This window comes from Ammospiza nelsoni, chromosome 27 (assembly GCF_027579445.1).
Source record: "Ammospiza nelsoni isolate bAmmNel1 chromosome 27, bAmmNel1.pri, whole genome shotgun sequence".
Taxonomy (NCBI): domain Eukaryota; kingdom Metazoa; phylum Chordata; class Aves; order Passeriformes; family Passerellidae; genus Ammospiza; species Ammospiza nelsoni.
Genome location: NC_080659.1, coordinates 4,001,986 through 4,014,459, shown reverse-complemented (window position 1 = coordinate 4,014,459; position 12,474 = coordinate 4,001,986). Strand labels below are relative to the sequence as shown.

General features: G+C 52.7%; 1 protein-coding gene across 1 annotated transcript; it reads left to right on the top strand.

The window, feature by feature from the left end:
* Nucleotides 1-1,481: 1,481 nt before the first annotated feature.
* RNF126 (ring finger protein 126) lies at nt 1,482-11,716 on the top strand. Its single transcript, XM_059489920.1, has 9 exons — nt 1,482-1,644; nt 4,102-4,160; nt 6,652-6,715; nt 7,700-7,944; nt 9,057-9,125; nt 9,209-9,278; nt 9,576-9,669; nt 10,130-10,245; nt 10,461-11,716. Exons 1-9 carry the CDS (start codon nt 1,570-1,572, stop codon nt 10,611-10,613), a joined length of 945 nt encoding a protein of 314 aa, XP_059345903.1. The 5' UTR covers nt 1,482-1,569; the 3' UTR covers nt 10,614-11,716.
* The last annotated feature ends 758 nt before the right edge of the window (nt 11,717-12,474 follow it).

Here is a 12,474-nt window from a genome sequence, read left to right as displayed (position 1 = left end):
CTGTCTGGTCCCACCTCCTGAATTACAGGAGCAGCAGTTTCCTCATCACCTGTAAATAAATAAACCTCATCACCTGTAAATAAATTAATAAATGCTACCATCGATCAGCGCTGAGCTCTGCCGGCCTGTCCCAATTCTGGCACCACCCTCCAGAGCTGTTTGTCACCAATGTCCAGCCCTTGTCGCTGCTCTGCTGAGATTTCCAGGGCTCCTGAGCTGCTCCGTAAATCCCTCCCCGGCTGCTCCAAAGCTGGAGAGGCAAATGCTGGGATGAAGATGCCACCTGCTGGGAGCGGGGCTGGCGAGAAATCCTAAAAATACACAGCCCCGCTGTGCAGAATCCTTAAAATCCCACAGTTCTGTCATTCCAGTCCTGCCCGGCAGCCTCACTATCTCCCCCTCCCCAAAATCTTGTAGCTGCAGTGCGTGGATACCCCAAAATCTCCCCAAAAATCTCCCAAAAAATCACCCCAAAATCAGCCATATTACGTGGATACCTCGAAATCGCGCCAAAAATCACCCATATAATATGGATACCCCAAAATCACCCCAAAAATCACTGATATCGCGTGGATACCCCAAATATCCACAAAATCACCCGAATCGCGTGGATACTCTAAAATCGCCCCAAAAATCACCGATATCACGAGGATACCCCAAGATCTCCCCAGAATCACCCCAAAAATCATCCATATAACGTGGATACACCAAAACTACCCCCAAAATCACCCATATCATGTGGATACCCCAAATATCCACAAAATCGCCCCCAAAATCACCCAGATCACAGGGATACCCCAAAATCTCCCCAAAATCACCGATATCACATGGATACCTCAAAATCTTCCCAAAATCACCCCAAAAATCACCTATACCAAGTGGATACCCCCAAATCACCCCAAAAATCCCCCGTATCAAGTGAATACCCCCAAATCACCCCAAAACAAGCCATATCACGTAGACACCCCGAAATCTCCCCCCAAAATCACCCATATCACGTGGATACCCCAAAATCACCCCAAAACCCTGGTTTGGCTGTGCCACAGAACAGCCCCTGAGTTTTGGGACCCCAACGATTCCAGTTCTTTTAGGGCTATTGCATCTTGAAGCAGCTCCCGTGATTTTCACTGGGATTTATTTTTCACTCCCCTTTTCCTCTTCTTGGGAGGCTCAACCTCTCCCCAGCTCATTTTTTTTCCCTTCTTTTAAAAATTAACTTGATATTTTAAAGCTCGGGGTTCCGTGGGGCTGAGAGAGGGATCAGGCCGGGCGAGGAGGGGGTGCAGGAAGGATTGGGGGGGGGAGCAGGAAGGATTGGGGGGGTTCCGGGAATACCGAGGGGTTCCCGGAATCGGGGATCCATCCCGCCACTTCCCTGGCCACGCCCATCTCCTTATTTGGGCAAGCCACGCCTATTATTTAACATTTAAAACCCACGCCCTCGTTTAGCCACGCCCCCTCCGCGGTTTTTCCCCCTCCGCGTTTCCGCCGCGCGCTGTCCCTTGTCCCCCCTCGGCCGCCGTCGGCGCCGCGGCGCGCGCGGGGGGCGGGGCCGGCGGGTAGGGGAAGATGGCGGAGGCGTCGCCGCAGCCGGGCCGGTTCTTCTGCCATTGCTGCTCGGCCGAGATCGCCCCGCGCCTGCCCGTGAGCGGAGCACCGGGGAGCGCCGCCGGGGAGGGCCGGGAGAGCGGGCAGGGCCGGGTGGCGGCTCCGAGGGGGCGGGCACGTGGGGGGCGAGGCCTGAGGGGCCCAGGGGGCCTGAGCGGCCGGGGAGGCGGGGGCAGCCCTGAGGGGCTCCGCCCGTGGCACCGCGGCTCGGGGGCGTTGAGAGGGGCTCGCTAGCGAGGGAACGGGGCTGCGGCGGTGGGAACGGGTCGAGGGGCGGCGGCGGCGCGGCGGGAGCGGCCCTCGGGCCCGGTGCGCCCGATGGGGGAGGCCCGAGGCGGTTCGAGCGCTCCGGGCGCCTCAGGGGGAACCGGGCTGGGACGGGAGCCGGTCAGACAACAGCCCCGGTACCGGCTGTGACACCCCCGGCCCGAGCAGCCTGATGCCAGCCGGTACCCGTGAAGCAGCGCGGGGTGTGGGGGTTTCTCGGGGTTTTGGGATTTTTCGGGGTTTGGGGTTTCTCCGTGCTCTTTCGAGAGGTTTAATGAACACCATGACAGCCCGGCCGTGGGGGCGGCTGGGGCGCAGGGAGGTGCACGGCAATACGTGGGTAGAAATGCTGTGTAGGCACCTGGGCAGGTGCTTTAATCACGCACCAAAACGCGGTGTGTGAGTGTGGAGCTTGCGCTGGTGTGGGTGGAAAAGGAGTGTGAGGATCTGCTGGCTCAATTGTTCCCCTGCTTGGCTTCCTGAGGTGTTCAGTGTGGTTTGGAGAGTGCTGCTGGTCTCTTTGTCCTGCCACTTTTCACAGCACCGTGTCCCAAAAGCCATTGCTGGGTGCTGGCACTGAGCTTGAAAAGCCTGTGGGGACAAGCAGAGCTGTCGCTGCCGGGGGTGGCTGCTTCGTGACGTGTTTTTTGTCCTTTTGCCCTCTCCTTTGGGCCAGGGTGGGCCATGCTGGTGTGGGAGAGTGAGGGCAAACTCACTGAGCTCTGGGGCCAGGAGGTGACACAGGAAATCTGGTTTTTATTTCTGTTCAAACAGCTGGTGCTGGGCTGTGCTCACAGCTGGTTGTGTGCACATCTGGCTGTGCCAGCTGGGTTTGGGGGCTCAGATCTGTGAGTTTAGGAGCTGGTTTTGGGGATTTAGGTTTCCTCAGGTTTCTCTCGGGTTTCACTCCCCATCTGCAGGCGCAGTAAGCAGCGCTGCCAAAGGAGGGACTCAAACAGCCCGAGAAACAACAAACTCTGACATTTGTGCTGTTCCAGCTGCAGAGGAATGTGCTGATCCCTGTGCTGGGAGCGCACAGAGACACACAGACACACAGCAGCTCCCTGGGCAGGGTGCTCAGGCCATGGCCACTCACCCTCATGCCATGTGTGTCCCTCACCAGTTTGTGCCACCAATGGGGTTTTAATGAGCAGGGGGTTTTAATGAGCAGGGGATTTCATGGGCTACAGTTCCCTGTGCTCACCCAGCAGAGCCTGATCTGATGTCAGTGGTGCAGAGATGGTTGTTCCATCTCAGTCCTGTGTGGGAGAAGGAGCAGCCGCCTCTCCCAGTCTCCTCCTGTATCTCCCTGAGCAGACACAGCACGTTCAGGGGCTCCAAGCTGTGCTCATTCCCTTGGGCCTTATCAGGGTTGGCTCTAGGGGCCAGAGGAGCGACCCTTTATCAGCCTCAGCTCCTTGGGGGAATCCCTCAGTCTGGCTCAGGGCTGTGCCAGTTCCAGCACAGCAGCAAAAGGAGGTGGCAAACATTATTTTTAGGAGCTCTTAAATGCCTTCTGTGCTGAGCCTGGCTGTGCCAGCACAGGGATTTGGGGTGGTGTGGGGCAAGGGATGGCATTGGCTCTGTGCTGCTTCTTGAAGTGAAGTGAAACAGTTCCATTTCAGGGTGTCCAGAGTCCTGGGCTGGTTGTAGAGGATAAATTCCTCCTCACTAAGCCCAGAAATGTGAGGAGGTGTCTGTGCAGGGGCTGCACACTCAGCCTGTGTGTCCTGGCATGCTCAGGGATGGTGACAGGTCTCTGTAGTGAGCTCTGGGTGTGAGAGTGTGAGGTCCTGGCTACACAACGACTCAGAGTGTCCCTATGAGCTGTGACCCTCAGGCTGTGTCAGTGACAGGGACCATTCAGCCTCCCTGAGCACCCCAACCTCCCCAAATCCCTGCTGCCATTCCCACGTTGTGTCCTGCTCCTCAAACACGCAGCTGGGCCAAAGTTTGTGGCTTTGTTGTGCAGGGAGCCTTGGGGGTTTCACTTTCACTTCACTGGAGCTGCATCAGCTCTGTCTGTACTGGGGATTAATCAGCATCACCCTCATCATGCTTAAGCTGAGCTCCCACAGGCTTAAGCTGAGCTCTGGGAGGGAAATGTTGGGCTTTGGGGTGTCTCTGGCTCTGGGACTGTTGCCTGTGCACCCTCCCACCCTGTCACAGCCTGCAGCTCTGGGGTGCCACCTCCTCCTCTCACCCAGTGTGTGTCTTCTCCTGCAGGACTACATCTGCCCACGGTGTGAGTCTGGTTTTATTGAAGAGCTTCCTGAGGAGCCAAGGTACTGTGCTGCCCCAGGGCCGGTGCTCCACTGAGCCCACGTTGCTTTGCTCCCTTCCTAGTTCAATGTTTACTATAAAATGCTTTGTTTTATTGCTTCTGCCCCAGCTTTAGCTCATCTTTCCTCACTTTTGGAATGCAGTGCTTTGTTGGCACAGTTTGCATCCACAGGCCAATCTGAGCAATGCTGAGCGTCCACAATGTCTCTGCTGAGGGGTGGAGCAGGAATGGTTTGATTCCAAACAAACATAAAGAAGTGTTAGGGAGGTTTTCTCTGTCCTGTGTGGTGGCTCTGACCTGATCAGAGCAGAGATAACCCCAGAGAGAGGGATCTGGGAATGGTGAGTGCTCCCTTCCTAGTTTAGAGGCAATGTTTGATGTAAAATGCACCATTTCTATTGCTTCTGCCCCAGCTTTAGCTCAGTTTTTCCTCACTTTTGGAGTACAGTGCTTTGATGGCAGAGTTTGCATCCACAGGCCAATCTAAGCAATGCTGAGGGGTGGGACAGGAATGGTTTGATTCCAAACAAGCATAAAGAAGGGCTAGGGAGGTTTTCTCTGTCCTGTGTGGTGGCTCTGACCTGATCAGAGCAGAGATAACCCCAGACAGAGGTTTCTATTGCTTCTGCCCCAGCTTTAGCTCAGTTTTTCCTCACTTTTGGATTACTGTGCTTTGTTGGCACAATTTGCACCCACAGCCCAATCTGCCATGGCAATACTGAGCATCCAATGTCTCTGCTGAGGGGTGCAGCAGGTTTAATTTCAAACAAACATAAAGAAGTGCTAGGGAGGTTTTGCCTGTGCTGTGTGGTGGCTCTGACCTGATCAGAGCAGAGATAACCCCAGACAGAGGTTTCTATTGCTTCTGCCCCAGCTTTAGCTCAGTTTTTCCTCACTTTTGGAATGCAGTGCTTTGTTGGCACAGTTTGCATCCACAGGCCAATCTAAGCAATGCTGAGGGGTGGGACAGGAATGGTTTGATTCCAAACAAACATAAAGAAGTGTTAAGGAGGTTTTCTCTGTCCTGTGTGGTGGTTTTGACCTGATCAGAGCAGAGATAACCCCAGAGAGAGGGATCTGGGAATGGTGAGTGCTCCCTTCCTAGTTTAGAGGCAATGTTTGATGTAAAATGCACCATTTCTATTGCTTCTGCCCCAGCTTTAGCTCAGTTTTTCCTCACTTTTGGAGTACAGTGCTTTGATGGCAGAGTTTGCATCCACAGGCCAATCTAAGCAATGCTGAGGGGTGGGACAGGAATGGTTTGATTCCAAACAAACATAAAGAAGTGTTAGGGAGGTTTTCTCTGTCCTGTGTGGTGGCTCTGACCTGATCAGAGCAGAGATAACCCCAGAGAGATTTCTATTGCTTCTGCCCCAGCTTTAGCTCAGTTTTTCCTCACTTTTGGATTACTGTGCTTTGTTGGCACAATTTGCACCCACAGGCCAATCTGCCATGGCAATACTGAGCATCCAATGTCTCTGCTGAGGGGTGGAACAGGAATGGTTTAATTTCAAACAAATATAAAGAAGTGTTAGGGAGGTTTTGCCTGCGCTGTGTGGTGGCTCTGACCTGATCAGGGCAGAGATAACCCCAGACAGGGATCTGGGAACGGTGAGTGCATGAACACCTCAGTGTAAGCAGTGACTGTGTTGGGAATGGGCAGCAAAACGTTGTGGCTGAGACTTTGGACTCTGCCCTGGAGCAGTGAAGTCCATGTTTCTGTGCTGCTCTGCTGCCACTGGTGGCAGAAGCAGCAGGAATGTTTTAAAATGTTTCAGTTTTGTTTGTGAGGCCCCAGCTGTGACTGGCAGTGCAGGGGCCAGGGGCAATGGGTGTTGCTGCCTAATGATTGTGGTGCATGGCCTGGGGCTTCTGCACTGAGCAGGTGATAGTTGGTTTGATCACCAGCCCTGGAGCCAGAAAATCCATGCTGGCTGATCCTGACTGTTTTGGTGATTCCCTGTGACCTTGGGAGAGTCCCATATTTGCTGAATCTCCGTGGTTTCAGTACCATGAACTTGGCTCTGAGCAGGAAATGTTCCTGCAGCTCTGAAAGCAGAAGTCTGACAAGAATTAGAGTTTTCCCAACATTCTGAGCTGTTTGGTTGTGTGCTTCTGCAGTAGAGAAGTTTCTTTGATTCAAGATTAGACTTCTGTGTCTCGGGGTCACAGAGATCAGCGTTTGTGCTTTAAGTCTTCCTGGTGCTCTGGAGGATTAGCTGGTGTGTTTGAGATGGATTGTTGGGCAAATCCTCACTTGACATCATGGTTCAGACACTTCTGTGAAGCCTGTGAGCTCTAATAGAGTATGGAGAAATGGGTGAGGATGTGGGAAAATGAAAGGTTTGGGAGGGAAAATTGATTGAGGCAATCAGAAAATCAGCAGCTGAGGGAGGACCAGCTGCCTCTGCCCTGGGATGGGAGGGGAGGGGAGGCAGAAAAGCCTTGGAAGCTGCTGTGAGAAGATTACCAGTGCTCTTCATTCTCCACAGGAATGCTGACAATGAGACCAGCTCCTCCACGTCAGCCCCTGATCAGAGCAGGCATCCTTTTGAGGTGAGCAAGTCCTTTCTCTCCTCCACCACCTTCTGCTTTGCTCTTGGATTGAATATTTTCCCAATAGTGCATTGTTTAAACATTTCCCAGCTCATGACAGAACTTGGAAATGGGGAATTCATATCCTCCACATGCTGCTCCTGCAATCTCCACATCCCATATTTTTGCTGTGTGTGTTCCATGGGACCATCACTCAGCTGATTCCAGTTGTGAGGGGGCTCAGCAGGATTTGGGTGTGTTGCTATGCAGTAGCCTCAGCTTGGAAGCAGCAGTGACACACCAAAGAAAAACCAGGGAAATGTGATTATTTCTGCCTTTGTGTGCAGTTCCAGTGTCTGTTTCTCACTGAGCTGCTGCTGAGGGTGCTGATCCCAGTGTCACCCCAGGCTGTGACATCTGTGTGCCACCTGAGCCTGTTGGCAGCTCCTGCTCTTGGGGTCTGTTTGGGAGTTTTAGCTGGATGTGACAGGGACTCTGCTTAGCAGTTTGTCCTCTAGTGGGAGAATATTCCCTGGTCATTGCCAGGTGTTGCAGAAATGTACTTGCTGTGAGGGGAAACAGAAGAGGACATCAGATAGTGTGGAAGTGTATCCTGTCAGGAATTGCCATTGTGTCAGGAATTGTCCCCTTATGAATCACTTTGATCCAAGCATCCCAGAACTTTTAGGGGCTGTGATTTGGAACTGACCTTCCCATTTCACTACAAACTATTTACTCCAATCACTCATATTAGAGAAAATATTGGCACACATGTATTTACTCATAGACTTTGGAACTGCTGCTGCAGGTATGTCATGTTCCAATTAGAAGTGGCCATGAAGAGCAATGTCAGAGTGAGATCAAACAACTTATGGGTGTTGGGTCAAGTGTGGCAGACTGCAGGGGCTGGGGTGGAGGTGGCCAGCAGCATCTTTGTCCTGTTCTGAATTTTACTGTCATTCCTGTTGTTACAATCTGTTCCCTGCATTCCCTCCCTCCCTCCAGAACGTGGATCAGCACTTGTTCACCTTGCCCCCGGGCTATGGCCAGTTTGCTTTCGGCTTCTTTGACGACAGCTTTGAGTTTCCCTTCGGGTCCAACGTGCAGCAGGCAGAGGACAACCGGGACTCGGAGAACCGGCGGGAGCGCGAGCACCAGTCCCGGCACCGCTACGGCGCCCGGCAGCCCCGCGCCCGCCTGGCCACGCGCCGAGCCTCGGGCAGGCACGAGGGAGTGCCCACGCTGGAAGGGTGAGGAACATTCTGGAACCTCAGGGGGGATCCTTGGTGTTCCTCACCTTTCCTCCTGGTTTGTTGGAGCGGCATCCCAAAGATTTCCAGCGCTGCCGTGGGTGATGTCTGTGTGCCGCCTAAGCGTGTTGGCGGCTCCTGCTTTTGGGGTTTGTTTGGGGTGTTTTAGCTGGGTGGTGACATAGACTGTGCTTAGGAGCTTGTCCTCTAGTGGGAGAGTATTCCCTGGTCATTGCCAGGTGTTGCAAAATTGTTGTACTTGAAGAGAACAACAGGCACTGTTTGTGTAAGTGCATCTTGGGAGCCACTCACCATCATGTCAGGAATTGTCCCCTTATGAATCAAATATTGAGACTTTATCAGTGGCTGATCACTCCCTAAGCTGCCATTGCAATTGCTGTAGGTATTTTTGCCATCTGTGTCCCACCTGAGCCTGTTGGGATCTGTTTGGGGTTTTTTAGCTGGGTGTGACATGGACTCTGCTTAGGAGTTTGTCCGCTCCCAAGTGTGGGAGAATATTCCCTGGTCATTGCCAGGTGTTGCAAAATTGTTGTACTTGAAGAGAACACCAGGCAGTGTGTAAGTGCATCTTAGGAGCCACTTGCCATTGTGTCAGGAATCGTTCCCTTATGAACAAGAAGCTCTTAAAAGAGAGCTCTTAAAAGTTTCAAATATTGAAACTTTATCAGTGGATCACTCCCTAAGCTGCCGTTGCAATCGCTGTAGGGTATTTTTAATTGCCATCTGTGTCCCACCTGAGCCTGTTGGGGTCTATTGGGGTGTTTTAGCTGGATGGTGACATGGACTGAGCTTAGGAGTTTGTCCTCTAGTGGGAGAATATTCCCTGGTCATTGCCAGGTGTTGCAAAAATGTTGTACTTCTGTAAGGGGAAACAGAAGAGAACACCAGACAGTGTGGAAGTGCATCTTGGGAGCCACTCGCCATCATGTCAGGAATTGTCCCCTTATGAATCAAATATTGAAACTTTATCAGTGGCTGATCACTCTCTAAGCTGCCATTGGAATTGCTGTAGGTTATTTTTAATTGCCTCCAACAATGTGACAGCCAGCAAACTTTAATTCTTACACAGTCCTGGTTTTCTTACCTTTCAGAATTATCCAGCAGCTGGTCAATGGAATTATTGCACCGACCACAATTCCAAACCTAGGCCTGGGCCCTTGGTGAGTTGGAGGATGTGCTGCTCTCTGTGACAGTGTCTCCTTGGTGCTCCAGGATGAACTCACTTGCTGTCCTTGCTCCTCAGGGGAGTCCTGCACTCAAATCCGATGGACTACGCCTGGGGTGCCAACGGCCTGGATGCGATTATCACACAGGTAAAACTGGGGTTCCCTGCAGCTCCATCCTCCTGTGCAGTGCTGCAGGAGGGGCAGCACCTCTGGGGGTGCAGGGAATGAGGGGCTGGGGGACTGGAATGGGAAAGGATCTGCAGTGGTCACTGCCAGGTGTTGTAAAATTGTTGTACTTGCTGTGAGGGGAAACAGAAAAGAACACCAGACAGTGCTTGTGTAAGTGCATCTAAGTCCAGGTGCCCTGGCTCAGGAAACGAGTGGATTCTGTGTGCTGCTGAGCTCACCTCTCTGTTCTGCCTGCCTGGCTGGTTGTTTTTCCAGTTACTGAATCAGTTTGAAAACACTGGACCGCCGCCAGCGGACAAAGAGAAGATCCAGGCCCTCCCCACCATACAGATCACACAGGAGCACGTAGGTACGTGTCTGCTCCATGGAGTTGTGCACTGGAAGCTCTCTGTAATACTTTCTTGAGACTTAAAATTTGTCTGTTTGTACCTTTGAGGCATAAAACATTTCAAAGCTGAAGGGGCTCTGTTACACTCACACAAAAAAAGAACAATATAGGTTGGACGGATTTGCTCTGGGGAGGTTTTGAGAAGTTCAGTGTGGACAGAGATGGAAAAGCAGAAGGGAAAGGAAGGATGAGGCATAGCCTGGGCAGTGGGAAGTGGGGTGATGGTGTGAGGACTGCAGAGAACCAAGCATTCACCCTGACAGGAATGGTGTGGGGACTGTAGAGCTCCAAGCTTTCCTCCTGACAGGAACAGAGCCATGCTAGGGAAGGGGAGAGGGATGCCAAGTCCGGAGTCAGGGGCTTTGCACCTCGTTCTCTCCTCCTTTGCTCAGCTGGGCTTGCCTTTCTGTGTGCTATGCAGATTCCGGGTTGGAGTGCCCTGTGTGTAAGGAAGATTACACAGTCGGGGAGAACGTGCGGCAGTTACCGTGCAATCACCTGTTCCACGACGGCTGCATCGTCCCGTGGCTGGAGCAGGTGAGTGCCTGGGGCCTGCAGCACTGGGGGCTTTGTCTGCTCCTGCTCCCCTCTGTAAATATTTTCCTACCTCCACGATGAGGCCTGAGCACCTGTGGTCAGAGGATGGAGTGTCATCCCAGCCCATTCCTCGAGTGCTGCTCCCCTGTTGTGTTTCTAATCCCGTTTCCCCTATTTCTTGTTTTGTTTTTGTTTTTTTTGTCTGCTCCCCAAAGCATGACACGTGCCCCGTCTGCCGGAAAAGTTTAAGTGGACAAAACACTGCCACAAACCCCCCAGGACTCACAGGGATGAACTTCTCGTCATCCTCCTCCTCCTCCTCTTCCTCCAGCTCACCAAGTAATGAAAACTCATCGAACAACTCATGAATCTTAACGCACCCTCTGTCCCCGGGGCCCTTCCACTGTTCCCCTTCCCTCCCTGGGCACCACGAGCAGCCAAAGGGGCTTCCAGAGCAGAGCGAGGGGAGGGGACGAGGCAGGAGCAGTGCCCCCAGAATTTCCTTTTGATTTCTGAAGACACGGAGCCTCTGGGTCCTTCAGAGATGAGAAGCCTCAAGTTCTGTGATGAAAAAAGGGGGGAAAAGAGCTCTGTCTGTCAATAAAAACATCCTCTTTGCGTGGACTTTACCCATTGCAGTGCAAGGCTGCTGCGCTCCCCGGCTGGGAACCCCGAGGTGCTGAGCGAGTGGTTGAATCCCGAATGGAAATGTTGTTTGTATGGGTTTGAATTTGAGATCCCTTTCTTTTTATTTCTTTTGCTCCTCCTCCCCTTGGATACTATCTTTTTTCTGCTTTGGAGATTGACGTCTAAAATGGAAGTATAAGGATGCTGCCTCCCCCCCCCCAGGATCACCAGCTGGGGAGGACCAATAGCTGTCACTGAAACAGGAACTCTCAAGTAGACCCCGGGATCCTTCCCTGTCCCATCTCGAGTCCCTTTTATTTCTCTTTATAACCTCGCCCGCTGATACTCAATACTGAAAGGGGTTTTTATAATCTTAAATTATTACTGTTGTCAATAAATGGACATTTCAGCTCTGCGAGCCATTATGCATGATTTGAGGAAAGCTACAGGGTAAGCTCTGAGGCCACCAAGCTGTCCTGCCTTCCCCAGGGGCAGGCTGGGCCTCTCTGAGCCCTCCTGCGTGCTGGGAGTTGCTGTGGGAGCCACTGCCAGCCTGTGGATCACTGCACAGGTAGCCAAGGATCGCAGCTGGAATCATCCTCGCCTGGTGTTTTCTATTTTTTACACCTTTTTCCCCCCTTACAGTCCTGCCCCCCTCCTCGCAGCTGGGGCAGGCTGTTCTGCTGAGCCGACACAGGACTGGGTGTGCAGCAGAACGAGGACCAGCAAATCTCATTGTGACTGAGTAATTACCAGGAAAACAACATTTTGGAGAGAAAAAAAAATTGTATTGCAAAGCTACTTAAAATAGAGCTGATTAAAACAAGGAGAGAGAGAAAAAATATCCAGGTATGTTTGTGACTCAGTTTCTGTGACAGAGCTGGAGCTCGGAGAATGACAAGAATGTCACCAGAGAGGGCAGTGACTCCCTGCCATGTCCCTGCTTCCTGGGCCCTGAGGCATGAGAGAAGCTCTCACCATCATCACTGGGAGCCCCTTCCCCTCACAGGGACTTGAGGTGGTCAGGAGGTTTCCTGGAGGGCTGGGGGTCTCTTATGGTGCCACATTTGGGACTGCTGTGCCAGAGGCCAGAGCAGCTAAGGGAGAAGCTGTCCCCATGGGAGAAGTGGGTGGAGGGTTTGGCAGTTTGGGGGTTCCCTGCCTCTCCCTCAGCTTTTGGGGCTGCTGGGGAAGGTGCTTGCTCCTGTAGAGCTTGGGTGTCTCTTCTAAAGCAGCATCACCCCCTGGTCTGACTCCCTTCCATGAGCTTCCTGAGAAGAGATGAACCTCCTTGAGGAGAGGGAAGGATGGTTTGGTCTTTCTTGAGCCTTTCAGAGCACAAGAAGTTGGTTTGTTGGAGAAAGTGTCCCCAGCTGTGGGCCAGGGGCTGGCAGGGAGCGACTTGCCCGGACTGTTTTTCTTCCTCAGCTTGGCTGGGCAGTGTGGCGGCGCCTTTCATCTCCCAGGAGGGTTTATCTCAGGACTGGTGTGTCGGGGTTAATGGCTCATCCTCTGCCAGGGGTTGAGCCACAAGCCTGGGCTGCTGAGGTGGGTGGCAGCAAAGAAGGTCCCAGCTGAACCTGCATGTGTCCGTCGGCTGAC